A 24,403-nucleotide genomic window follows, 5' to 3' on the forward strand; every position below is an offset into this window, starting at 1 on the left:
ATGAGGGCGGGAGGAGGCAGGTAGTTGTCAAGGGCACCGTAGGCCCCACTATTAAGCTCCGATAATTATTTTCCTGCTGGGTGCGCGCAGACGAAACCGTTTGGGGGCTTATTAATCAGTTATGGATTATATGGCGGCCACGGCGTGAGCTGGCCTGGCGCCGTGGCGGGTGAGGAACGCGGGGCTGGGTCCTGGCGCCCAGGCACCGACCACCTTTGTCCTTGTCCCCCCAGGACCCTTGCCTCTCCGCTCTGCTCCTCGACAAGCTGCCGGCGCCCGGGGCCCTGCCGACATGCCGCCCGGAGGCCGAGCGCCGCTGCGACGTCTGTGACACGCACCTGAACCAGCTCACGCGGGAGGCCCTGCGGCTGCTCCAGGCACCTGCCAGCCGCGAGGACCCTGACGCCCCGCACGGAGGCCCTGGCCTCGTGCCCTCCGGCCCGGGCACCGTAACCGGCCCGCGGGCTGTGCCAGTGGCCGGTGGCCCGGCCGGGAGGCAGCCGGGCCGAGTGGGGCCGGACAGGAGGAAGGGACTGGCCTGGCCGTCTGGGCCCAGCGTCCAGGTGTCGGTGGCACCTGCTGGCCTCGGGGGAGCACTGAGCACGGTCACCATCCAGGCCCAGCAGTGCCTGGAGGGCATGTGGAGCGTCTCGAGGGTCAACAGCTTTCTGCCACCGTCGTGCCTGGTGAGTCCCCTGGGCGGGGCGGGCTGCTGGCCTCTGAGGGGCCCTGCCCACATCTCACCGTGGCTCACGTTGTGCAGACTGAGCAGCACCCCCTTAAGCAAGGGGCCGTGAACACTGGGGGAGGCCCCCGGACATTCCCGAGGCCCCCGTCAAGTGTGCTGACGACGCGACAGCGGGCAGGGTCCTCACGCGGCCCCGGGGACGTCGGTTCCACGCAGCACCAGCATGCGTGGCCCGGCGTGGTGTCGGCCGCTCCTGCTTCTGAGAGCACCGGCTGGTGCGTGGGCTGACGGGAGGGCTCCTGGGACAGGGTCGGGCCCTCCTCCTCAGGGTCAGAGGCAGAGGGAACATCTCGTGGGGAGGGGTCCGGCGGCCCCTCCCCTCCTGGCTGCCCCCGAGGCTGTGGATGGCGCGACAGAGCTTGGCATTAGGGGGAGGGGCCTGCAGGTGGTGGCCGCGGTCTGGGCCCACTCCCCCGGTCTCTCAGGAGGCACATCTTTTCAGTCGGCGGCAGTGTCCCCTCCCCCAGGGCTCTCCTCTTCGGGCCCTCCTCGTGGCCCCCCACACCAGGGGGCGTGGCCTCCATGGAGCCAGCTCTGGGCACCAGCGGGCCCTGTGGGTGCCATGGACTTGGGCTGGGCGTCCTCAGGCAGAGCGCTGGGCCGGTGTCCCCGACGCAGGTGGAGAAGAGGCGAGCCTTGGAGGGCAGAGCCGGGACCGGCGTGTTCCCCCTGGCCACAGAGCTTGGCTGGGGGTGGTCTCTCCCAGGGGTCTGCGGCGCCCCCGGTTTTCCCTCAAGCAGAAAGTATACCAGGATAGGAGTCGCGATGTGAGGGTTGTTGGATTAGGGGTCTCCTGGGACACTGGAGGGAGTCGGTTTGGGTTAGGGTGATGAATGAGGTTAACCATGCTGTCCTGGGAAGGCCTTTCTCCAGAATGCGCCTGGCTGCTCTGCCCAAGCCTCGGGGCTGCCCTCTCCCGGGGCCTTGGGCCTTCAGCTGTGCCCGTCTGTTTCGTGGAGGACTGAGGCTAAGAGCCCGAGGGTAGGAGTTCGCCAGGCAAACACGTAGGAAGGGCCTTCCAGGCAGAAGGAGCCTTCTGTGTGGAGGCCGAGGCCTGGAGGTGTGAAGCACGGAGGCCTCCCTGGAGGTGGAGGTGTGAAGCCTGGGGGCCTTATCAGGACATAGGACTGCAGGGGGAAGGGAGCTGGGAGAGGGGCGGGGGTCTGGGCCAAGTGCGTCCCGACGCTGCTGCCTTGGTGATGGTGGGTATATGGAGAAGCCCCCTTGCTGCCCCCTCCCCCATCACTCACCCCCGGGGCAGAGAGATCAGGGGGTCGCTGTGGAAACTAGTTTTGTTGGTCCCTTTTCCAGTCACTCCAGAGCCAGCCGTGCGAGCCTGGCCAGTGAGCGTCTGTGAAATAGAGTGGTGGGTAGACCTGCCCCGTGGACTCTGCCTCGTGGGGCTGCGGGGCTTGGAGGTACAGGGAGGGTCCCCAGCTGCTGGGACAAAGTCACACATAATCCCAAAGCAGGACAGACCCCTGCCCGGTCCCCACTCCTGGGCTTGCCGTCCACTCTGAGTTTAGCGAGACGGTGCCTTTGATGACATCCTGCCCTCGCTGGGAGTTGGACCCCGTGACCACTGCTGGGGCCAGTCCTGGAGCGGCACTCTGCCCTTGGGGCCTCCCCGGCCCTTGGCAGCTTGGGGGTGGGGTGTGCAGGGGCTCAGGGAAGCACTTGGGTCTCGAACTAGCCTCCAGCTGGCGTGATGACGGGTCCTGGGTGCGGCCTTGCCACTTCTGACTTCTCCTCTATTAAGTCCCGGGGCGAGGCCAGGAAGGGGGAGGCCAGCCCCTGCCACGCATGCCTGGTACCTCCTGGCTGAGCACTGGGCCGCCTCGGGGGCAGCACTGAGTTGGGGAGGCAGCTCAGGAGAGCTGGGTGGCTTCCCGGAGGAAGTGAGGTTGAGCTGGGCCCAGAGGGAAGCATCAGACGTGGCTGGCCCAGCTGTGGCGGGTCAGCGCGGGCGCGGGGAATAGCCCGAGGGCTCCTGGGAAGGGAGCTGGATGCATGTCTCACAGGGGCCTCGAATGCCAGGCAGAGGGAGGGGTCGGCCTTCGCTCTGAGGGTGCCCAGGAGGTAGAGGAGGGACATGAGCTGACCGCGGGGGCCGTGGGGTCGGTGCAGCCGTTGAGAGTCTATGTCTCCCGCGCCAGGCAGGGGGTTGCTGGCCTCTTGCTGGCCAGTCCTGCCTGCAGCCAGCACGTCGTAAAACGTGGGCATTTAAGGCTCCCTCTCCGTTTTATGTGCACATTGATTGCGTTTGGGGTGGGTGGGAACGATCTGTAATTAGACAGCAGCCCTGGCGATCGATGGGGAGATTATTAGAAGCGTAAATAGAACTTTAGGATTCAGATGAGGTAATTTCCCCGGAACCAGGGCATCGATAGCAAGTGGCTCTGGGATGGTAAAGTCTCGCGTGTGCATACCTCTGGAGGACGTGCTGGGGTGCCCACCGGCGGCCCCGGGGCGCGACTGTTTCCAGCGGACGTGGCTCCAGCTGGCCGGGAGGGCTGGGGGGCGGGCTGCAGCCCTGTGTCTCAGCACGGAGAGGGGGAGGCAGGTTGTGAGGGGGATGGTCTTTGGAGGCGGAGGCCGGGAGCCAGGACTTTGAGGGCCCAGAACATCCTGGGCGCTGTGGCTGGGGAGCCCGCCCCGTGTTCTCTGGGGGACCGTCCGGAGAGCCCCGTGTCTGGAGGGAGCGGCCCTTCGGCAGCCACAGCTGTAATCAAAACCGAAGCCCGCCTCCCTCGTCTGGGAGCACGGAGCTCGGCCCTTCCCAGCTAATTCCACCTCCTGAGTGTCCAGTGCTGCTTCCTGGTTGTGGGGCCCACCCGGCGGGACAGTCTGGCGGATGCTTTCCGGACCGTCAGGCCGAGGGGCAGACCTGCCGCCACAGGGCACAGAGGTGCCCACGGGAGCCAGGCTCGGGCCGTCGCCACCCTGGTTGCCCCGAGATGCTGGGTGGTGGCCATGGGGCCACCCCAGGTCCTCCGCCCTGACCTGCTGCACTGGGTCCTGGCCGTGAACTGCAGCACGTCCCTCCGTGCTGACGGAGCAGCCATGAGATGTCCACGGGACTCCTGTGCTCGGTTCTTAGCCGGAGACCACGAGCCTGCACGGCGGGGCGGCCGGGGGCGGGGCTGCATGGAGCCTGTGCAGACCTTCACGAGTCCTGCAGACATCCACGCCCGGCCCCTACCCCGCGCCCTAGGGCTCATGGTCGGCGGGGAGGGAAGAACCCAGAGCCTAGGGCTCCGGGCTGGCCGTGGGGGCTGGGGCAGTGGAGGCCCTGCCTGGGTGGGGGACTTCCTGGAGGAGGTGATGTGTGGAACGGGAGCCGAGGTCGTTCTGATGGAGACCGGGGAGCGGGTGGTGTGGCATCGGCCGGGGAGTTTGCCGCCGGTGACCTCGGTACCAGCCTGCCTGCCTCCCCTCGTCCTCGCGGTCCCTGGTAGGTGCCCGCCCATCCTCAGGGATGCGGCTGGGGTGGCAGGGAGTGGAGGGTCCTGGCCTGTCTCTCTGACCTGGCCTGTTGCTGGTGCCCTCGCTCCGGGCCTCAGTTTACCCCTCCATGGAACAGACATTGGATGAGATGGCCCCCTCTTCCCTGTGGTGCTGCAGCCGAGCTGCTTCTGTGATGGGATGGGGGCGGGGGTGGGCAGGGCACCCGCAGGGGTCAGGTCATTCCCAGCCCGGAGCCTCTGGTGCCTGGCGCAGGCCCGGCGAGCAGGACCGGCCGCACCCCACGGCGGGCTGCGACGGCCTGCAGGATTCAGTTCCGGCCGTTCGTTCCCCCCCTGCCCCCCAGCCGTCCCCGCCTCGTGGCACAGAAGAGCCCCCAGTGAGGGGTTCGTGCTGAGGAGCTGGCGAACGCCGTCCTTCACGTGCCAGAGTATCACAGGCCGAGGGGCTCGGGCCCAGGGGGCCAGTTTGGTGTTTCCCGGACGGTGCTCCCCGGAGCCCCGCGGCAGGCGCCGCCTGGAGCCCGTCGGTGCCGGCTGCCCTCGGGCGCCTCTGCCGGGACCGGCTCTGAGCTTGCGCGCTGGGCCCCGGGCCGGTGCGGCCGCCTCATGCTCTCCTCTCTTCGTGCTTCTCTTTCGTTGCTGCTCTCGTGCCTCCCTCTCGTGCCTTTTCTGTTTGGCCGCCTCCCGCCCTCCCCTCCCCTCCTCCACCCCTCTCTCCTGTCCTCCTGTCGTGGTCTTCCCTCTGGCCGCCCTCCCTCCCGCCCCCTCCGGCTTCTTTTGGCATGCCTGGGTTCTGCTCCCGGCAGGAATCGGCAGCGGCCGTCCCGATGGCCGGGGCCGTGTCTCGGCAGCTCGTGGGACGGCGGAGCCGAGGCACGTGCGGGACTCCGGAGACAGGTCAGTGTGGGCGACCCGCGCCATCGCCAGGTGGTGCCAGAACCTTCCGGCTGGAGGCGGAGAGGCTGCATGCGACGGTGGGCTGGCCCGGGCCCTGTGGGAGTGGACGGAGGGGCCGTGGAGGGCCCCCTCTGTGACCCCATGCCTGGGTCCCCCGCTGGCCGGGAGGCCTCACTGAGTGGAGTGACGGCCTGGCCCGTGCTGCTGGGCGTGGGCCCCGCGGCAGAGCCGTCCCGGGGGGCTGGCGGGAGCCAGGATGCCAACAGGGGTGGGGACGGGGGTGCTGCGGGTGGTGGTCCCCTCCCCGGCCCTGGGGCGCACGGTGGGTGCTCAACCCTGCTCTGCTCTGCGGGGCCCCGGTGGTCAGCGTCCACGGCACGGAAGGTGGCAAGTCTTTCCCACCCGCTCTGCTCCACCGCGCCGGGTCTTGTGGGGAGCACTTGCGTCCAGTGGTGAGAAAGGTCTTCACGTCTGAGGGCAGGTGTGAGCATGTACGGGAGGCCTCCGGCCGGGCTGCCCTGCGTTACCCACACATTTGCCTTGGGTCTCCACAGCCTCCTGGAGAAGCAGCTTCTCGTTCTTATCGTCCAGGCCGAGGCCTGGCTGGCCCTCCTGGAATGTTCTCCGGGAGCTGGTGCCCCCTCCACTCCAACAGCCCCATTCCCTCAGGGACAGGGGGCCTCCCAGCCATGGGAGAAGATGCGTCCCTGCCAGGCTGTGTGCTCCTGGAAGACAGATTTACTGAGCACCTACCGTGCCCCAGGCAAGGTGTTGGCACAAGGATGTGGAGGGGACCAGGTCTGTGTGGCAGGACCCCCCAGGGTCTTCCTGATTCCTGACATGTTTTAGGTGCTCACGGAAGCCGGAGGACTGAGAAAGTATGGTGCTGGGCATGGCCCCGTAGGCGGGGTGCAGAAGCACTAGACAGCCCGAGGGAAGCTGAGGTCAGAGGACTGGGGGAGGCCGGGACAGGGCACCTGGGGCAGGTGCAGGGAGTGCCTTGGAGAAGGAGAGGGCTGGCTGGGCTGGGTTCTGAGGGATGCATAGGAGTTCCTGCCCTCTAGGCAGAGGCAAGGCAGGTGGCAGGGCGCGGAGGGTGAGGGCCTGGGCTGTTTCAGGTGTACCCTTCTCTGCTACTGACCAGTCCTCCATCTCCTGGGGGAGCGGCCGGTGCACCAGGGGCCCCCGGGGGGAGTGCATGGCTTCTATCTAGCTTGAAGTTTGGGGTTCTCTGTGAACTTCCTTTGCAGACATGGTTTTACTGTGTCCCAAGAGGGGTTTGGAAGCTGGTGCTGACCGTGGGCTGGGCAGGGCGGGACCTTCCGCCGTGGCGAGGTGGCAGGACCTTCTTCAGAACGTTCCTCCCAAGGCGTGTGGTGGCACCGTGGCCTCTGGCTGCGTCCCTTAGGAGACCCCGAGGACGTTGGGCCCTCCAGAATGTGGCTCTTCACCCTCAGGGTCACCAGGGAGGCCCATGTCCCATCAGCATGAGGACCCTGGTCCTCCCAGGCCTGGCGTAGAAGGTGGCCCAGGCAGTGCTTGTCCACAGCCCTTGGGGCCGAGTGGAGCAGGGGGGCCCAGGGACCAGTGTGGTACCTGGGGAGGCTTGAACCATGGGGACAGGGATTCCTAGGGGAATGGGTTTGGGAGTGGCCAGGCTGAGGCAGGCTGCTCCCCCCCACCCCCCACTCCTGCCAGGAGCCACATCCACCCCCTCCGGGGCCAGGTCTGGCCTGGGGGTCCAGGGCCCGACGTGGGCACATAAACATAATATATGGTGGACGGATCTCAGGTTTTCTGGTGCCGTCCTAGGGAGCATTTAATTACATTTGTGCTTCATTACGAGGCTGTCTCTCTTTCTAGAATTTATTTTAGCTAATTAGCTGGAAATGCCAGAGTAGTATTTCAGATGATGGGAGCGTCATACATTATCATACACGGGGCAATTAGTGCTGCTGACAAATATTTATTGTGGTTTCTCCTCTGATCGTGCCCCTGCGTGCTCCCAGGTGGGTGACCCGGGGGTGAGGGGTGTGGGGGTCACTGGGTGGGCATCTGTGTCCACCTGTCTTCCGTGGGCCCTGTGAGGCTGGCCACCAGCCGGGGTCCTGTGTGTGCGGGGGCCCGGGGAGCATGTGGGGGCCCTGGGGTGTGCGGTCCGCTTCCCCAGCAGGCGTGTGTTCCTCATGCAGGCTCCCCCTTCCCCCTAGGCTGAGGCGGCGGTGGCTGCGGTGGCAGTGGCAGACACGGTCCGGGACGGCTCCCCCACCTTGAGCTCTGATGGCGCGTCGAAGACGTGGGGCCGCGGTGGGGCCCGCACGACGGCACTGGTCACCCCGGCCCCGGGCGCCCCGGCTGGGGGCTCCACAGGCCCGTCGGCGGCAGCCTCCTTCTTCATTAGGTACGTCCCCCCGGGGGTGCTGGGACACACACAGCAGGTGGGGACCTGGGCCGCTGGCCCCCGTGGCCTGCAGGCCTTCCCTGGGAGAGCTGTGGCCGATCTGCCTGGTAGGGCGGCAGGGGAGCGGCAGGGCCACGGTGGATGGGCACCGTGTCTACGGCGGTGGAGGCCTCTGGCACCAGGGGTGGGCTGCAGCCACGGGTGTCCTGGGGCCTGCCCTGGGCCGGTGTGGGCTGGGCCTCAGATAGAGGCTGATCCCAGTCGGGGAGCCGGGGGCGGGGGAGTGGAACGGGGCTTGAAGGAGGGCGTCCTGGAGGGCAGGCTGCACCCAGACCCCACGCTTTGCCCTCCCCTCCCCGGGGGGCTGCCGGCACATCTGTCCCTGTAAGATCCAGCTCCCCCGTCGGCCAGGAGCTGGGTGGTCCAGTCCCGGCCTGAGCTCTGGTCCCCCAGATGCTTAGCTGCGGCCCTGCAGGCCCCAGGTGCTGGGGACGGGGGCTGGTGTAGCCCAGGCCCGGCAGGTTTGGAGGTGGGAAGTGGTGTGTGGTGAGGGGCTCTCTTCCCCTGCCCCTGCCCCTCCCGCCAGGGCCCTGGGATTCAGCAGATAGGACAGACACAGCGGAGGACTGTGGATTACAGGATGTAATGGTGGTAATGAGTGGTAATGGCAGGCCCAGATGCGGGTCACTGTCCCATTAGCAGCCCTGGCGGGCACTGATAAGCTTGTCCAGGAATCATGTGCGGGTGGAGGGGCGAGGTGCCTTATCAGCACGGGCTGTGGGGCTGTGAGGCCCGACGGGGGGCGGGGAGGGGGGTGCTGATGGGCTGGCGAACACTGGCTGTGGGGCCGGCGGGGGAGTCCCCGTGCAGGGGACGAGAGGGCCAAGCTGGGCACGTCCCCACCTGGTTAGCCTCCGTGTCTAGGGCTTTCTGTAGTGGCTTGCTGCATTGGGCCGTGCCTGCAGGGGGATTTCAAGCCTTCTGAAAAGGAAGGAGCGCTCCAGTGGTCCCAGGTTCTGGGGGCCACGCTGGCTCATTAGTAACCTTGTGGCCGGCTAAGCAGGTGCCGGCTGCCTTTTGTCTCCATCGGAGCAAGGCTGCTGCTGACCTTGGGAAGTTACCATAGAAACAAGTGTGGGGACAGCGGGAGGCAAGTTTTCTGATGGGGGGGGGTTGTGCACTGCCCGCAGCCATTACTTCCAGCCTGTTGAACCAGCCCTGAATCGTAGCAGCGTCTCGCAGAGGCACGGGCCAAGTTGGGGGGTGGGTGTCTGGCCAGGAAGGCCATCGGACCTTGTGCTTGACTTGGGCCACAGCCCCCTGGGTGGGATGGGAGTGCTGTGCACCATACGTCCGCTCTCTTGTTTAGTGTGTGTGTTGGGGGGCCGTGGAGCTGCCGGATCCTGGCCTGGGGGGCTTCAGGCGTGTGCTGAGTGTACATTCTGTGCTCCCACCTCTGCCCCTCGCCGGGCTCCTACAGGGGCAGAGCTGAGCCCAGCCCACGCCCTGCCCCCTGGCCAGCGGGGGTGGGTATCTGTGCAGACAGCCTTTGATGGCCGTGTGGCATCTGTGAAGGGACAGGGCAGAGTGCTGTCCGTGGTGCTGAGTGCCACGGAGGTGGACTTTGAGGGGTGAGTAGGAGCCTGGCATTGGCCGGGGGAGGCGGAACGGGGTAGCCGTTGGCAGTTTGGGATCTCCTTTGGTCCTGGAGCACTCGCTGGGGGCCAGCCTCGCCCCGGGCCTTCCCAGGACCTCTGAGCCCCTCACCCTGATTTGGGGAACCAAGGCAGAGAGTGGTCGCGTGGGCGCCGGGTGCCCAGGACCTCATTAATGCTGCTGTGCTGTACGGCTCAGGGCTGAGGCCTGGCGCCCTGCTCCCCGCAGCTGGGCCTGGATGGGCCGTTCACACATGGCGGCCACAGCTGTGGCCGAGAGCTCAGAGTGCCAACTGACCAGAGCTCCGACAAGGCCGGGCTCCGTGGGGAGGGCATAATTACATTCTCTCTGGAGGCCTTGACCCCCTTCCCCAGCTTTCCTGCTCCTACCGTGGGGTGCCCTTGCCCTTCACCTCTGCCGTCTCCCCTCCTCCCAAGATGTCTCCTCTAGTGGTCTCTCGCCCACCCTTCTGGGTCTTTCTGGGGGTCAGCTCCCAAATCGCTGAACGTACATGCTTTGGAAGAGCTGTTGGGGTCTCCTGGGCAGGGGCTGGGGAGGTGACAGGTGAGGTTTTCTTCAGGTACCGGGACCCCCGCCCGCACTCATAGATGCCCCCGCATTGCCACCTCGGTGGAGCCCCTCCTGGGTGTCTGCCTGGATGCCCAACCCGAGGACTGTCCGGCCTGGTGCCAGGCAGAGGTCCTCAGCCAGAGGGGGCACCGCCCAGGGGCACGCGGTCAGCATAAGCCAGGTACCCCGAGCAAGACGGCTCTGCCGAGAGTGTCTCCACTGCGAGGTGAAGTTCCCAGGTGACACGATGCGGCTGTGGGAGTGGGGGCCACACACGTGTCCAAAAAGCCCTGGCTGCCTCCTCGAATAGGGAAGGGCCTCACCATCAAGGCCACCTGCTTGTGCAGTCACCTCGTTTGTGAGAGGCAATTGTTCTTTGTAAAAAGGCAAAATATTCCCCGAGGGATGTTGGAGGGGTCTATCCCCCAGCCACCCACCCACTCACTCCTGCGCCCTCTCACCCACTCACCCCCTGCACCCACGCACCCACTCACCCCTGCACCCATGTACCCACTCACCCCTGTACCCACTCACCCATGCACCCATGTACCCACTCACCTACTCACCCCTGCACCCACGTACCCACACACTCACCCATGCACCCACTCACCCACGCACACTCACCCCTGCACCCACTCACCCATGCACCCATGCACTCACGCACCCACTCACCCCTGCACCCACTCACCCATGCACTCACGCACCCACCCACCCACACACTCACCCCTGCACCAACTCACCCACGCACACTCACCCCTGCACCCACTCACCCATGCACCCATGCACTCACCCACGTACCCACTCATCCCTGTACCCACTCACCCACGCACCCACTCACCCACACAGCCACACACTCACCCACTCACCTACACACTCACCCGGTCACCTCTGCACCCATGCACTCATTGCCCACTCACCCATGCACCCATCTATTCACTCACTCACTCTTAGCCATGTCATTGCGTCCCGAGCTTCCCCGGTGTTTGCCCTGGGCTTGGCAGACACCTTCCCTTCTGAGACTCTGCCTGGTGGATGGACACGGCCTTATAAACTTGTTTCTCAGGACAGGGACTGGTTCCTGTAGTAGCAGGAGGCAGAGACTTGGGAAGCCCAGCTTGGGGGCATCAGGGCAGGCTTCCTGGAAGAATAGCTTCTGAGGATGCGGAGAGCTAGATGCGCAGGTGAAGTTCCTGCTTTTCCAAGCCTTCTCTTCAGAGCCCGACCACTCAGACTTGCCTGCACTTCCCGGCATGTCTCGCCTTCCACTACTCCTCACCCCTGCAGGTCCCGCCCTGGGCCCCCACCTCCGACAACGCAGTGGGCATTCATGGTCCTGGGTGTGGTGCTTGTGTATTCTCTTAGCCTCTGTGAGGCCTGGTGGCACCTTCCCACTGCTCTCTCCACCTTCCCTGGTCAGAAACCAGGCCTGGGCCTCCAGAAATCTGCAGCCCTTAATGGCAAGCCCGGCCCCCAGGGGCCCCCTCCCCCAGGCCATAGACACCGAGGTGTGGCTGCTGGGTTTGTCCCTGTTAACAGGGGCCTGGATTTCATCAAAAGAGAGAGTGCCCGTCCTGGGCCCTTGTTAATGCAGTGACATGTCTTTGAGTCATGCCTGGTGGGGTGAGCCTGTAAGGGCAGGACCTGGAGGGCCAGGCGGGCCAGGGCCCAGCTCCTCAGCTCCCAGCCCCTTGGGGGCCGACCGCAGGGCTGAGGAGGGAGGAGAGGGTGCCCTGAGTTAGGTCAGACCGTAGGGTGGAGCCCTGGCCGACAGCATTCCCGACTCCCAGGGCTGGCGGGACCTCAGAGAGTGCCAGGCCCAGCCCCTGTCCAGGCGTGACCGGAACGTGTCTGGGGGAAGGACACCTCGCTGTGCTTTGCTGCCAGGGCCCTGAGGGTGACCAGCTGTGCTGAGGTCTGTGCCGCAAACCCCTGGCTCTTGAGAGGATCACGGAGGGAACAGGAGCCATCTGGCCTCGTGTGTGACCCACCAGGCAAAGAGAGCACTGCCCTCTGGTCGTGCAGATTGGAGGTTGTGACCCGGAGTTGCTCTGTCCTCCTCCACCACCTTACCCATCAACCCTGGGTCCTTCTCAGCCCCTACGTCCCCCGGAGATTTAGGAGTGTGGGTTCAGGATGCCCCGCCCCCCACAGCGCCAGGGTCCCAGGCGGACCTTGCCTGACCTAGGGAGGAGCAGGGAACCGGCTGTTGGCGTGGGGGAGGCCTGCCTTGGCCAGGGCTGTCTGCTGCTGACCTGTTCCATCGGCCTGAGGGCCTGGCGGACACCCTCCACACGCTCGTGCTGGGCGGCCCCTCCGTGCTGGGCTTTCCTGAAATCCTGGGAATGAGCAGGATTATTCCTATTTACAGAGGAGGAAATGAATCCTGGGGCCTCGTAGTCCTTCAGAGTCCCACCCTCCCTGGCCACCTCAGCCCCTGGGGGCAGTGTGGGGCAGGTGGGGCCGGGCTGCCTGCTGGGTGCTAATGTTCTCCAAGTCCTGCTACAGCGCCCCCCCCCCCCCCCCGCCCCTGAGTGCTTGGCGGGAAGCCTCTGCAGAACCCGGGGTGGCTGGGGTCCAGGACAGGAGTCCAAGGCTGGGCAGCGGGCCGGGCAGAGGAGCCCCAGGAGCCCAGGCTCTGATGAAATGGCCTCATTTCCTCCCACAGCCCCTGCCCAGGTCTCCCTGGTCCTCGCCCTGCCGGCCCTGACTGACCCCCGGGGACAGGTCACACTCAAGTTTGGGCTGTGGCCGAGGCCTTGCCTTCTCAGAGTGGCTCTTGTCCCCTGCCCTCAGGCGATGCTGCCAGGCCCCTTCTGCCCCTGACTTGCTGTGATTCTCAGGCAGTGGGGGGTGGGACGAAGGTCTTCTTGCAGGGAGTTCTGAGGTTTACAAGTACGTGGGCTCAGTCGGGAATCGGGTTATTGTTGGTCTGTGGCCAGAGAAGCCCGGTGGCCCGGCTCGGGGCTCCCTGCGCCCCCAGATGCTTGGGCTCCTCCTGGACAGCTTGTGGGCTCCACTCTCCACACCCCCGCCCCACCCGGCCCGGGCACGCACCGGCACCACCGGCCACCGCTCTATTAAGGACCCGCCACGCATCGTAGATTACTTTTATTTCCCGCCATGACACCTCACTAGGAGGAAAGCCGTCCCTGGGGTCTCTTAAAAGACAACTCCTATTAAAGATGAGTGGGGTTAAGCAAAACGCTGGCGGTAGATGGCTGAGCGGGAGGCTGGCTGAGGGCTGGGCGGGCACCGCGGGGTGCAGAAGAGAGGTGGAGCCCGCGGGTGCCACAGGTGCTTCAGCCCCGAGCTCGGATCGCATCCCGGCTGCCCCCCTTTCACGGGGGCCCCACCCGCGTGGACAGGTGATGAGGCCAGGCCATCTGCGCACCGGGCACGGAGCCTGAATGCGCTCCGGGGCCCACGGTGTGTTCTTTCGTATCTGTGTCACCTGGTGTCACCGTGCTGGGAGCCTGGGGTGGGTGCCGGGTAGCCTGGTGGCCTGCAGTGGAGGGTGCGGGCTCCGGGGGCTGACGCGAGCCAACTCTAACGTGGTGCCGGGGGAGGATGTGCTGGACGGCTGCGGGAGCCCCTGCGGGAGCGTGGTGGGCCCGTGGGGCACGTGTGCCTGTGACGGTCCCCTGGGGGTTCACAACAGTGCTTCTCAAACGTGCACCGGATGTCGGGGTGGGTTAAAACTCAGGGGGTCTGCACATTCCCCCGGGGTGCTGTGGGGTCGGTGGGGCTACACCGTGCAGGGCTCGAGTGCCCGGCTGAGGATGCCGGTATGGTGGGGAGGGGGCCGGGGGCCACGGTAACCATGGGAACACTAGGTTTTGTTGAGCTCCTCCGGTTTGCAGGGTGCTTCGAACCCTTCGGCTCATCGGGGTTGCACACAAGAGCCTGTGCTGGTCATGGCAACCCATGTTAGAGATGGGGAGACCGAGGCACAGAGACTAAGTCGACACGCCTGGGTGCCCCGGCCTAGGAGTGGCTGACCCCAGCACGCTCCAGCCACCCTCCTCCCCATCCCCCCAGCAGCTGCTGGGCAGGGGGCCCAGGGCAGCTGGAGGAGACCCGGCCTGCACTGAGCCAGCCGCCAGGGATAGGACACAGCAACCCCAGCCCTGGGGCCGTACGGGCTGTGGGCCGCACCCGGGGTGGGGCAGGTGAGAAGGACAGCACTGAGTGCCCCCACCGGCCCCCGTCCTCCCCTCCCCAGGGCTGCCCAGAAGCTCAGCCTGGCCTCCAAGCGCAAGAAACCTCATCCGCCACCAGCCCCTGCTGCCCGCGGCGCCTCCCCCTACCCCACGGACTTCAGCGGGGTCCTGCAGCTGTGGCCGCCCCCCACGCCCCCCTGCCTGCTCAGGGCCGCCTCCAAGGTGAAGGACAACCTCGGCGGTGTTGGAAAGGTAGGCCTGCTCCTGATTGGAGGTGACCCCGGGGGCTGGTGGCTGGGACGAAGCCAGGGGTGTCTGAGTAGGTGCTGGGAGGGGGCACAGGAGGCGGAAGGACCCTTCTTCCTTCTCCCAGCTTGGATGAGGTGGGGTACGGACGGGGAGACTGAGGCCCAGGCCCACGTTGGCTGCTCTGGGTGGCGACGAGCCTAGGAGACTGCGGTGGAGGTCCCAGGGGCATGTTGTGGCCTCAGAGTGGGGTGGGACAGTCAGGGCTTCCTGGGGCTGGGGGTTGGGGTCTGGCCCCCAGGAGCCCCCCTACCGTGTGTCAGTTGGGACGCTGCCCTCCGCTGTTCAGAGTCCGGGCAGATCCCAGCTGCCACCACCCCTGGAAAGGGGAACGTATGATCAGCTGGTTCAGGTGGTGAAACTGAGGCCCAGAGGGGGGAAGGAACCCAGCTGCCTGGTCTTGGAACAGGCCATCTGGCCCCTGGCTCTGACCCCTGGCTCCTGTGGCCTTTTGCCCATACTGGGTTTCCGTCTTGGCCCCGTGTGGTTTGCTGGGAACTACACCCTGGCCCGGCTCGGGGTCCTGCATGTGTGGGGTCTGCGTGAACATGTTAGCTGGGCTCTTTGTGAGGTGGGCTCTTTGTGCCCATGGAGGGTGGGGAGACTGAGGCACAGTCACACAGCCGTGGGGGTGAGCATTGGACCTGACCCTGAGTGTGTACCCCGACATTTTCCCCTGACTTTCTGCCCACACTCTGTGTGCTGGCCACTCCCAGGTGCCTCCCCAAGGGTGGTTGGGACTGGGGTGGCCCCCTTGCCGCACACCCCTGCCCCCGGCTGGCCAGCCACCCACCCGGGCACTGGGCGCAGCCTCTCCAGTGCTCAGAGGCTCACCCTGCAGAGGCTGGTTGGCTGGGTCCATGCTCCCCTGGGCTCGGTCTGCCCCACGCGCCTGGGCTGCAGAGGGGTCTGATGTGTTCACAGAGGGTCCCCTGCCTGGGGCCCGAGCCACTCCCCGGACCACCCCCTGACGCTCCCTGCCCCCCCGCCCTCCCGCTGCGCCCCTCCTCCTCAAGCGACTGCCAGCCTGCTCTTGCTGGAAGCCTTCTCTCACGCCTGTCACCCCGACAAGCCTCGCCACGTAGGTGGTCCTGGGAACCTCAGCGCCGCCCACCTGCAGGTGTATGTGTTGGGGACACGAACCCCGACTGAGCAGAGTGGCTGCGGGACAGGGCTCTAACAGCTCTGACCTTGGCCTCCTCCCTTGTCGCTGGCTCCCTCGGCCAGCTCTCTCTGAAAGGGGGGGGGGGGTGGTGGGCAGGGCGGGCCTCGTGTCTCAGGCGTGTTATGGGGTGTAGCAAGCCTCTGCCACCTCCTTCTGGGGTCCCCACCCAAGTATTCTGGGGCAGGGTCTCCTCTGTGGTACACCAGCTCCCTCCCCACCCCCTGCCCCCGTCCCTCCACACGGAGCCCTTGTCCCCCAGTCCACTCACTGCCCACCCAGTGCCCCCTCCCTGGCTCCCGGGCTGTTATTTGCACGAATGTCGCATAGTCAGAAATGCCTCTTGAAAGGCGTTTAATATTGTCACAGAAAAGAAGTTAGATTACACTCAATTCCTGACATTAATGTGCTACTTAAGGTAATTCATCATCTTGCAGTATTAAAAAAGACATCGCTTCTGTGGGTGCTGAGCGGCGCCCCTCCCCCCTCGCCCGCCTGGGCCACCTCTTAGGAGTGGAAGCCCTTTTTTATGCAAAACGTGTTTTTTCCCTACCTGGCAGCATTCCGCGGCTCTTTGTAATATCTGAACATTTAGGGAAGAGACTTGATGCCCTTGTCTGGTGCAAAGACCCTGTCGTTTCCTGGCTGTGATGACAGGATCCTTGCAGACAATGGCCTGTGCGTTCGGCTAGGACAGGGCGATGGCCGCTCTGCGCCCTCCCCGCAGGCCAGGCCGTGGGTCCCTGAGTGGGGATGAATGTCGCTGGCTCCAGAAGGCAGCACCGGGCGCATTTCCTGCCCTGCAGGAGCCCAGGCGGAGGGCCTCGCCCCCTAGGAACCCCCTCCAATCTGCACAACCCATTTGGCTCCTGAAGTGGCCAGGAGTTCATGCTGAAAAAAAATTGCCAGAAATTACCGCGAACTGCACGTTGTCGTCTGCTTGGCAGCAGCATTTGGAAATGAAATAGTTTTGTTCGTGTCGTCGGGGAATAAAGGAATCGATTCTCGCCCGACGGAGCCCAGGTTCGGGGAGTGCAGCAGAAAAGTGTTTTCTTTCCGCTTCTCCCCTGAGAACGTACCCCCCCTTCCTGGAGCGATTTTGCATGTCAATTTGCCACGTGCTGAAGGGGAGAAGACGGGCCTCGCGGAACTACCCACAGTAAACCAATCTTGCCCGCGTATGTATCTGTCACTTACAATTAAATCCGTGAAAAATATTGGCTCTGAAATGAGTCTGGTAATTTGATTTACGCTGTAGCGGAGAAATCGAAGACTTCATTGGGGAGTGGAAGGTGGTGTCCTTCAGCAGAAAGTGGGGTCTGGCGCCCCTCCCAGGAGGCGCCCTAGCTCACGGGGGGCGCATCCTGGTCACCGCCCTGCACGAGACGTAGTTTGGGGTGTTTGTTCTCCACGCGGGTTTTGGGGTGTCTGCAGTGCAGCTTGCGCTGGGCTCTTGGGGCCAGGTCCCGGCCCCCCTCCCCGCTGAGCCTCTGTTCCCTTGGGGGCGACAGGGCTGGTGGTCCAGCTGTGTGGATGCCAGTCTTCCGCGGAGCCTGGCACAGGGGTGGGGGGTGGGGGATGGGGGGCACACCTTTGTGTCTATTTTTGGTTTTAGGGTCACGCGGGAGCTGAGGCTGCGCGGTCACCTGTCAGAGCCCCCAGGCGAACACCCTCCCCCATCCTGCCCTGTTCTTTCTCCTCCACTCCCCCACCTGTGCCCCCCTGGCCAGGCCTCAGTGTCGCCAACACCTCCTGGCAGAATTGAGCCTTTTCTTGGGGAGGATTACCGTGTCCTCCTGCTGGCCGGGACCCCGCCAGTGTGTGGGGTTTGGGGTTGGGTCCCCGGCTGGCTCCCCCAGCTTCCCCTCCCAGGGCATCATGGCTCTCCAGCCAGCCCCCTTTTGTGCCTTTGTTCTTCCTCTCCCTGTGCCGGACCCCAGCTGAGGAGCTAGAGGCAGGGGCTCCCTGGAGGAGGCAGAGGCTGGACCGACATGGGGGCTGGGGCCGCCCTGCTCTGGCCGTGGGGAGGGAATCCTCTCTGGGGGGCCGCCCCAGTCCCCATCCCGCGCCTGCTTTCCTGGGAGCTGTACTTGACGGCCTGCTGACCTGGGGCCGCTGAGGTCGGGGTGCGGGGCAGCACCCCGGGGCGGGGCTCCGTGGGCAGGAGTGTGGCCTGTGCATCTTCCTTCGGCGGGGGGGGGGGGGGGGGGGTGGCTGTGTCTGCGGCCTGTTCTGGTTGCCCCTCCCTCCCTCCTTCTCCCTCTGCCCTCAGTTTGGGATTGGGTCTCAGGCTGTGTGACCTGTCAGTGTTTCCTCCCTCCTGGGATGGAGGTGGGCCTGGGAGGGGGTCGCCGGGCCGAGAGCCGCGCTGTGTGTGTGCCACGGGCTCCTTCTGGTCCCAGGGGCTCTGTGCCTTCGGGTTGAGCTCACTTAGCTTCCAGCTCTGCACCTGAGTCAGTGAGCGGGCCAGACACCCCACATCGAGGGTAGGCGGGTACACTTGTGGTGCCACACTTCCATCCCTGTGCTCACGGGGGCATCCAAAGCCTGTTCCCCCACTCCTGACTTTCCCCCCTGCTGTCCTCCACCAGCCAACCCCCTCCCCCTCCGTCCTCCCCGACCCCAGGCTCCTCCTATGCTCCTCCACCCTGTGCTCCCTGACTCCGTGCTCCCCTGTCCTGGCCCCTGCACCTCCTCCTGTGCTGACTGCCCCCACACCAGGCTCCCATCCTGTCACTGAGCCTCGCGTTCTGCCTGCCTGGCTGATCTCTTACGGGATCTGCTCCGGCTGGAGCTGGGGTGCAGGCATCCACATTCCTGCGGTGGGGATCCCCGTGCCGGGGCCTGGCCCGCTGTCTCAACTCGCGCGAGTTCCTCCTGCCTTGTAATTAGCGGCTGCTGGGCGGGCGGCTGCTCAGATGCCCGTTCCCGCCTCCCCTGCCAGGTGAAGGTCATGCTGCGAATCTGGCCGGCACAGGGGGCGCAGCACTCGGCCGAGCCCACGTCCTTCCTGAAGGTGGACCCGCGTAAGAAGCAGGTGACCCTGTACGACCCGGCCGCCGGGCCCCCAGGAAGCTCGGGCCCCCGACGAGCCGCCGCTGTGGCTCCCAAGATGTTTGCCTTCGATGCGGTCTTCCCCCAGGACTCGGAGCAGGTGAGGGCGGCGGGCACCCCCGGGGCCGGGGCCGGGGCCGGGGCCGGGGCCGGGGCCGGGGCCGGGGCCGGGCCTGTGCTTGCTCCTGGTGCCCAGCGAGGAAGGAGGAGGGCGGCAAGAGCGAGGCCAGCGGCCCAGGCCCGGCCCCTTCTGCTTTCCCTTCCTCCTTGGCCCCGGCCCAGGGGGTCTCCGACTCTGCTGCTGGCCTGGGGAAGTGCACGATTTTTGGTGGGCTCTGTGGAAGGCTTGTGTGCTGGGTGTGGTGTGGTCTCCACGACGGCGGTGTGAGTTGTGTGCCCGGAGGCTCACGCCCTGTGCGCTGTGTGTCTGTATCCCATCCGTGTGTGTCCCGTGTGCACGTGGAGGTCTGTGTCCTCGGTCTTGTGCGTGCCGGCCTGGCCACCTTGTGAGCTGGGGACAGACAGGCGTGGTGGGAGGCTGGGTGTCGACTCCCTCGATTCTGGCGCCTGCCTGACACCCGGGGCCCCCTCCTCCCAGGCTGAGGTCTGTTCCGGGACAGTGGCTGACGTGCTCCAGGCAGTGGTCGGGGGGGCTGATGGCTGCATTTTCTCCTTTGGCCACATGAGCCTTGGTAAGCACCCCCACCCCCCCATCCCCTCTCTGCAGTCTCTGGGCCTCATTTCCCGGTGGGGAGGGGGCTGCACGGAGGGAAAGCCCAAACCCTGTCGTCCTGGAGGGCAGGGAGCCTTGGACTGGAGGAGGCCCCCTAGGTCTCAGTGGCCCCCAGTCGGCCCCGAGGGCCCCGGGCAGGTCCAGGGAGGAGGCCGGGTGTGGCTGGGCTCCCAGGGCATGTCGGGCTGAGTGGGGGGGCCCTGACACGCCCACGTGGCCCCCAGGCAAGTCCTACACGATGATCGGGAAGGACAGCTCGCCTCAGAGCCTGGGTGTCGTGCCCTGCGCCATTTCCTGGCTCTTCAGGCTCATCGACGAGCGCAAGGAGAGGACGGGCACCCGCTTCTCCGTCCGCGTGTCGGCCGCGGAGGTGTGCGGCCCCGACGAGAGCCTGCGGGACCTGCTGGCCGAGGTGGCCTCCGGCAGCCTCCAGGACGCCCAGTCCCCGGGCGTGTACCTGCGCGAGGACCCGGGGTGTGGGGCGCAGGTACGCCGCGGCCCCGCGTGCGGTCTCGGGGGGGCTGCGAGGGGGCCGTGGGGAGGTAGGCGCGGGCCGCAGCTTGTGGGGCTCTGTCCCCTCCGCCTGTCCCCAGCTCCAGAACCAGAGCGAGCTCCGGGCGCCCACGGCCGAGAAGGCAGCCTTCTACCTGGACGCCGCGCTGGCGGCCCGCAGCACCAGCCGGCCCGGCTGCAGCGAGGGCGCCCGGTGCGGCTCGCACACGCTCTTCACGCTGCACGTCTACCAGTACCGCATGGAGAAGTGCGGCCGCGGCGGAAGTAGGTGTCCGCCCGGTGTGGCTCCCGTCCGCAGGGCCGTGCCCGGGCGGGGTCTGGGTGCCCTGGGGCCCTGCCGTCACCCTCCTGCCCTGTGGTTTCAGTGTCTGGAGGCCGCAGCCGCCTGCATCTCATCGACCTGGGCAGCTGTGAGGGGGCGCCCGGCAGGGGCGGCGAGGCCTCCGGGGGCCCCCCGTGCCTGTCTCTGTCGGCTCTGGGCAGCGTCATCTTGGCCCTGGTCAGCGGAGCCAAGCACGTGCCCTACAGGTGAACGGCGGGCTCCTCGGTGGGCGGGCTCCGGCCCTGGGGTGGCCCCCGGGAACCAGCCGAGGGCAGGGCGGGCCTGCCCAGTACGTCTGGACCCCTGAGCTCTTTGGTCCTCTGTTCGTCCCCGTCTGCCGGGCCTTGCCGTCGGGGGGGCCCCCACGGGGTGGCTGCCCGACCGGAGCCTGGGCTCCAGGCACGGCCCCGTCCCGGCGAGGGGCCTGTGTCCTGCCCTCCCCCGCCCCCCGCCCCGTAGCACCCCGCACGCCCAGCCTCCCACCCTGACGTCCCCTCCCCGGGCCCTCAGCCTCTGAGCAACCCTCGCCCCCAGGGAGCACAGGCTCACCATGCTGCTGCGTGAGTCCCTGGCCGCCCCCAGCTGCCGAGCCACCATGATTGCCCACGTCTCAGACGCGCCAGCACGCCATGCCGAAACGCTCAGCACCGTGCAGCTGGCTGCCCGCATTCACCGCCTGCGCAGGAAGAAGATCAAGGTCCGTTCCGCCTCCTTCTGCCCCTCCCACCTTGAGGACCCCCCCCCCCCCCCCCGGGTCCTGCGTCCTCTGAGGGCCCCTGCCTGGCGGGGAGGGGCGCCTGCTGCCCATCTCTGGTTGGCCCCGTGGGGCTCTGCCCAGAGAAGGTAGGGAGCCGGGCCCGGGCCCGGGGCATCTGACGCAGGGCTGGAGCCTGTCCCCGAGGGGGGCTTGGGGTTGCTTGGCCTCTGTGTCTCTGGCACAGGGGTAGGCCTGTGGTCCGGGCAACCTGGCGGGGTCCCCGTGGCCCCCTGGCGCCAACCAGCAGAAAACTTCCCGGGCAGCCCTCCGAGGGGCAGGAGGGTGGCGTGAGGGCCACCCCGGGGTCACATGCACCTGGGTCTGAATCCTGGATTCGCAGTTACGGGTGGTGTGGCTGTGGCCGCGTGTCCTTGCGTCCCTGTGATTCGGCTTAATGCTATTTCCTTGGGCTCCGGAGAAGGTGCGGTTGTGCTTGGGGCTTGCGGCGGCCCCACCCCAGGGGCCACCCCGGTGCCGTGGCTGCCATCGCGTCCTCCCGGGCGGTGAGCGGCACGTGTCGCTGGGGCGCGGGGGCGGGGGGGGGGGCGGTGAGCGGTGGGTAAGGCGGCCGCTCACCCGCTTGCTCTGCCCCCAGTACGCGTCCAGCTCCTCGGGCGGGGACAGCTCCTGTGAGGAAGGCCGCGCCCGCCGCCCGCCGCACCTGCGACCCTTCCGCCGCTCCATGGCCCCTGACCCTGGCCGCCTGGCCCCCAGCTCACCCGGAGACCCCGAGTGCTCGTCCAGCAGTGAGCAGTCCTGCGACACCGTCATCTACGTGGGGCCTGGCGGGACGGCACTGTCCGACCGCGAGCTCACTGACAACGAGGGCCCGCCTGACTTCGTGCCCATCATCCCCGCGCTGAGCCGCCGCAGGCCCTCCCAGGGCCCTCGAGACGCCGACCACTTCCGTTGTAGCACCTTCGCCGAGTTGCAGGAGCGGCTGGAGGGCATCGACGGCAGCGAGGGCCCCTCCGAAACCCTGAGCGTCGCCAGTGGGGCCCAGCCCGGCCCGGCCTGCGGGGCCAGGAGGCCCTCCCCGCCCGAGGCCGCCGCCCCCAGGAAGGCTGTGGGCTCCCCGCTGGCGGCCAGCACACCTCGAGGCAGCCCCGGCCCGGACACCCACCGGGGTGCCCCAGAGCCCTCCAGGGCCAGCGCCGACCAGAGGGAGGGAGGCAGCGTTAGGCCTGCGCCGCCCGGGCCGGACAAGGTCGCCGCGGGCGGAGGCGGGAGGCCACTGCCCGGCCCGGCCCCTCCGCCTCCTCGGCAGCCAGAAGCCGGCCCAGCCCCCGAGGACCCCGGGGGCGCGGACGCGGATGGTGCGGCACGGACACCCCCCGTGGGCATGAGCGGGCAGACCGGCCGCCCCCGCCCGTCTGCACGAGGCCGCCGTCTGGAGCGGGGCCTGCTGACCACCACGGTGACCCTGCAGCAGCCCGTGGAGCTGAACGGCGAGGACGAGCTGGTGTTCACGGTGGTGGAGGAGCTGTCTCTGGGCGGGCTCACCGGCTCCGGCCGCCCCGCCAGCCTGGCCAGCTTCGGCAGCAACTGCTCTCTGCAGGCTCTGGCCTCCGGCTCGAGGCCGGTGAGCATCATTAGCAGTATCAACGACGAGTTCGATGCCTACACCACCCAGGCCCCCGGCGGGCCCTCAGAGGGCGCAGCCTGGGCCGGGAGCAGCCAGGGCTCCTCCATCAGCTCTCGGCTCAGCGAGGTCAGCGTGAGCGCGGACGACCGCCACAGCCCCGCGCCGCAGCCTCCCTTCGGGGCCGGCCCTGACCCGCCGGCAAGGCCCGACCCTCCGGGCCCCCCCGTCCTGGGCAGCTCCCCGGATGACGGCCGCTGTCGGTTCGCAGAGCACGGGCGATCGGACAGTCCCGGCCCGGCCCGGAGTGCTCGTCCTGGGGAAGCGGCCGCCGCAGCCCCCGCCCGAGTTGGCCGGGAGTGCCCGGCCGTGTCCCCATGGGGGGCAGCCCCGGCTCAGACCATCCACTCCAGCCTTCCCCGGAAACCGAGGACTCCCTCAGCGGCCAGCCGCGCGGGCTGCCCTCGCCTGGCCCCGAGCCCGCCGGGCCCCGGAGGCCTGTTCGAGGACCCTTGGCTGCTGCGGGCAGATGAATGTGGTGCCCTCCAGGGGGTCTCTGCCGGCAGGGCCTCCAGCCCGGCCCCCGTGCTGCCTTGTGCCCGCAGGGTCGTGGACGGCTGTGAGGTGGCAGCCAGGGCAGGCCACAGGCCGGAGGCCGTGGCTCAGATCCCACCGCTGCGGAGGGGGGCCACCACACTGGGTGTGAGCACGCCCACCGCATCCTGCAGGGACGCCCTGGCTGACGCAGCTGCCTGCTTGGGCGGCCCGAAGGATGCCCCCAGCCGCAAGAAAAGTGTGGTCCCCAAGGGAGGCCTCTTCCCGAGGCCCAGCGGGGCGGCCCCCCCAGCCCCTCCTGTGCGCAAATCCAGCCTGGAGCACAAGAGCGGCCCAGGTCTGGCCGCTCCCCAGGCCGGGGGCCTCTCGCGACCTGCGGCTGCCGCCCTCCCCCGAGGGGAGGAGGAGGCCAGGCCCGGTGGCCGGGCTGACCACTCCGTCCCCAGGGCCACGTCGAGTCTGAAGGCCAGGGCTGGCAAGGCGGAGGCAGTGTCCCGTCCCACCACCCACGGCTCTCTGGAGCGGTGTGAGCTCCTGGGGCACAGCAGCGGCAAGGCCAGGGAAGCTCCCGGGAGGCCAGCCCGGGCCGTGCCCAGGCTGGGTGTACCGTCCACCAGCCCCACGCCTGGGCCCGCTCCTGCCTGTAGGGGCAGCCCAGCCAAGGGAGTGGGGGCCCCGAAGCCCCCGGCCGCAGGGGGCAAGGGCCGCAGCCTAGCAGCTGGTGGGTCGAGGGCTCTGGGTGTTCCCGTGAAGCCACTAACCCCAGCAGTGGGCAGGACCCCCGGTGGCCCCGTGATGGCGCCTCGGGTGGCCCCACGGGCAGTGCCTGGCATGGGGGCCAAGGCCAGCCGCGGCACCATCATGGGCACCAAGCAGGCGCTCCGGGCCGCCCATAGCCGCGTCAATGAGCTGGCAGCCAGCGGAGCCCCTGGCAGAGGTGGCCCCCCCTGGGGCTCAGTGGACTCGGACAGCGGCAGTGACAGCGGTGTGAACGTGGGGGAGGAGCGGCCGCCCACGGGCCCGGCGCTGCCCTCCCCCTATAGCAAGGTGACTGCCCCACGGAGGCCCCAGCGCTGCAGCAGCGGCCACGGCAGCGACAACAGCAGCGTGCTGAGTGGCGAGCTCCCGCCCGCCATGGGCCGCACCGCCCTGTTCTACCACAGCGGTGGCAGCAGCGGCTATGAGAGCGTGCTCCGCGACAGCGAGGCCACCGGCAGTGCCTCCTCTGCCCCCGACTCCATGAGCGACAGTGGGGCCGCCTCCCCCGGCGCTCGCTCTCGAAGCCTCAGGTCTCCCAAGAAGAGGGCCACAGGTGGGTGTGGGTGCTGCCCTCCGCTGTTGGCACCTACGCGTGCCCTCCTCTGACCCCCTGCCACCCCCGAGGTTGGGGCTGTGCTGTTAGAGCAGGCTGGCGAGTGCAAGTCTGTGCGGGTCACCCCGACGGGGCACCGGGAGCCGGGGGAGGCCTTGCATTTGGGGCTCCCAGTCAGGTGCTTCCCTGGGCTCGGGCCTAGCTGCAT

At 67.3% G+C, this 24,403-nt stretch overlaps 1 protein-coding gene across 2 annotated transcripts in view; it reads left to right on the forward strand.

Annotated features, from left to right (window-relative positions):
• The window catches only part of KIF26A (kinesin family member 26A), a 40,467-nt gene that overhangs the window by 12,905 nt on the left and 3,159 nt on the right, over positions 1-24,403 (forward strand). Inside the window, exons 1-11 of one of the 2 annotated variants that reach the window (XM_042990704.1) lie at positions 5,414-5,875; positions 5,962-6,056; positions 7,323-7,513; positions 13,962-14,151; positions 18,312-18,521; positions 19,020-19,113; positions 19,379-19,641; positions 19,748-19,931; positions 20,033-20,195; positions 20,524-20,686; positions 21,342-24,195. In XM_042990704.1, coding sequence (XP_042846638.1) covers positions 5,602-5,875; positions 5,962-6,056; positions 7,323-7,513; positions 13,962-14,151; positions 18,312-18,521; positions 19,020-19,113; positions 19,379-19,641; positions 19,748-19,931; positions 20,033-20,195; positions 20,524-20,686; positions 21,342-24,195 — 4,681 coding nt within the window. In that variant the 5' untranslated portion in view covers positions 5,414-5,601. Of the gene's footprint in view, positions 1-233; positions 687-5,413; positions 5,876-5,961; positions 6,057-7,322; positions 7,514-13,961; positions 14,152-18,311; positions 18,522-19,019; positions 19,114-19,378; positions 19,642-19,747; positions 19,932-20,032; positions 20,196-20,523; positions 20,687-21,341; positions 24,196-24,403 lie in introns of those variants that run through there. The other variant, XM_042990703.1, reaches the window with a different exon arrangement.

Source organism: Panthera tigris, chromosome B3, assembly GCF_018350195.1.
Source record: "Panthera tigris isolate Pti1 chromosome B3, P.tigris_Pti1_mat1.1, whole genome shotgun sequence".
In the NCBI taxonomy this organism is placed as follows: Eukaryota; Metazoa; Chordata; class Mammalia; order Carnivora; family Felidae; genus Panthera; species Panthera tigris.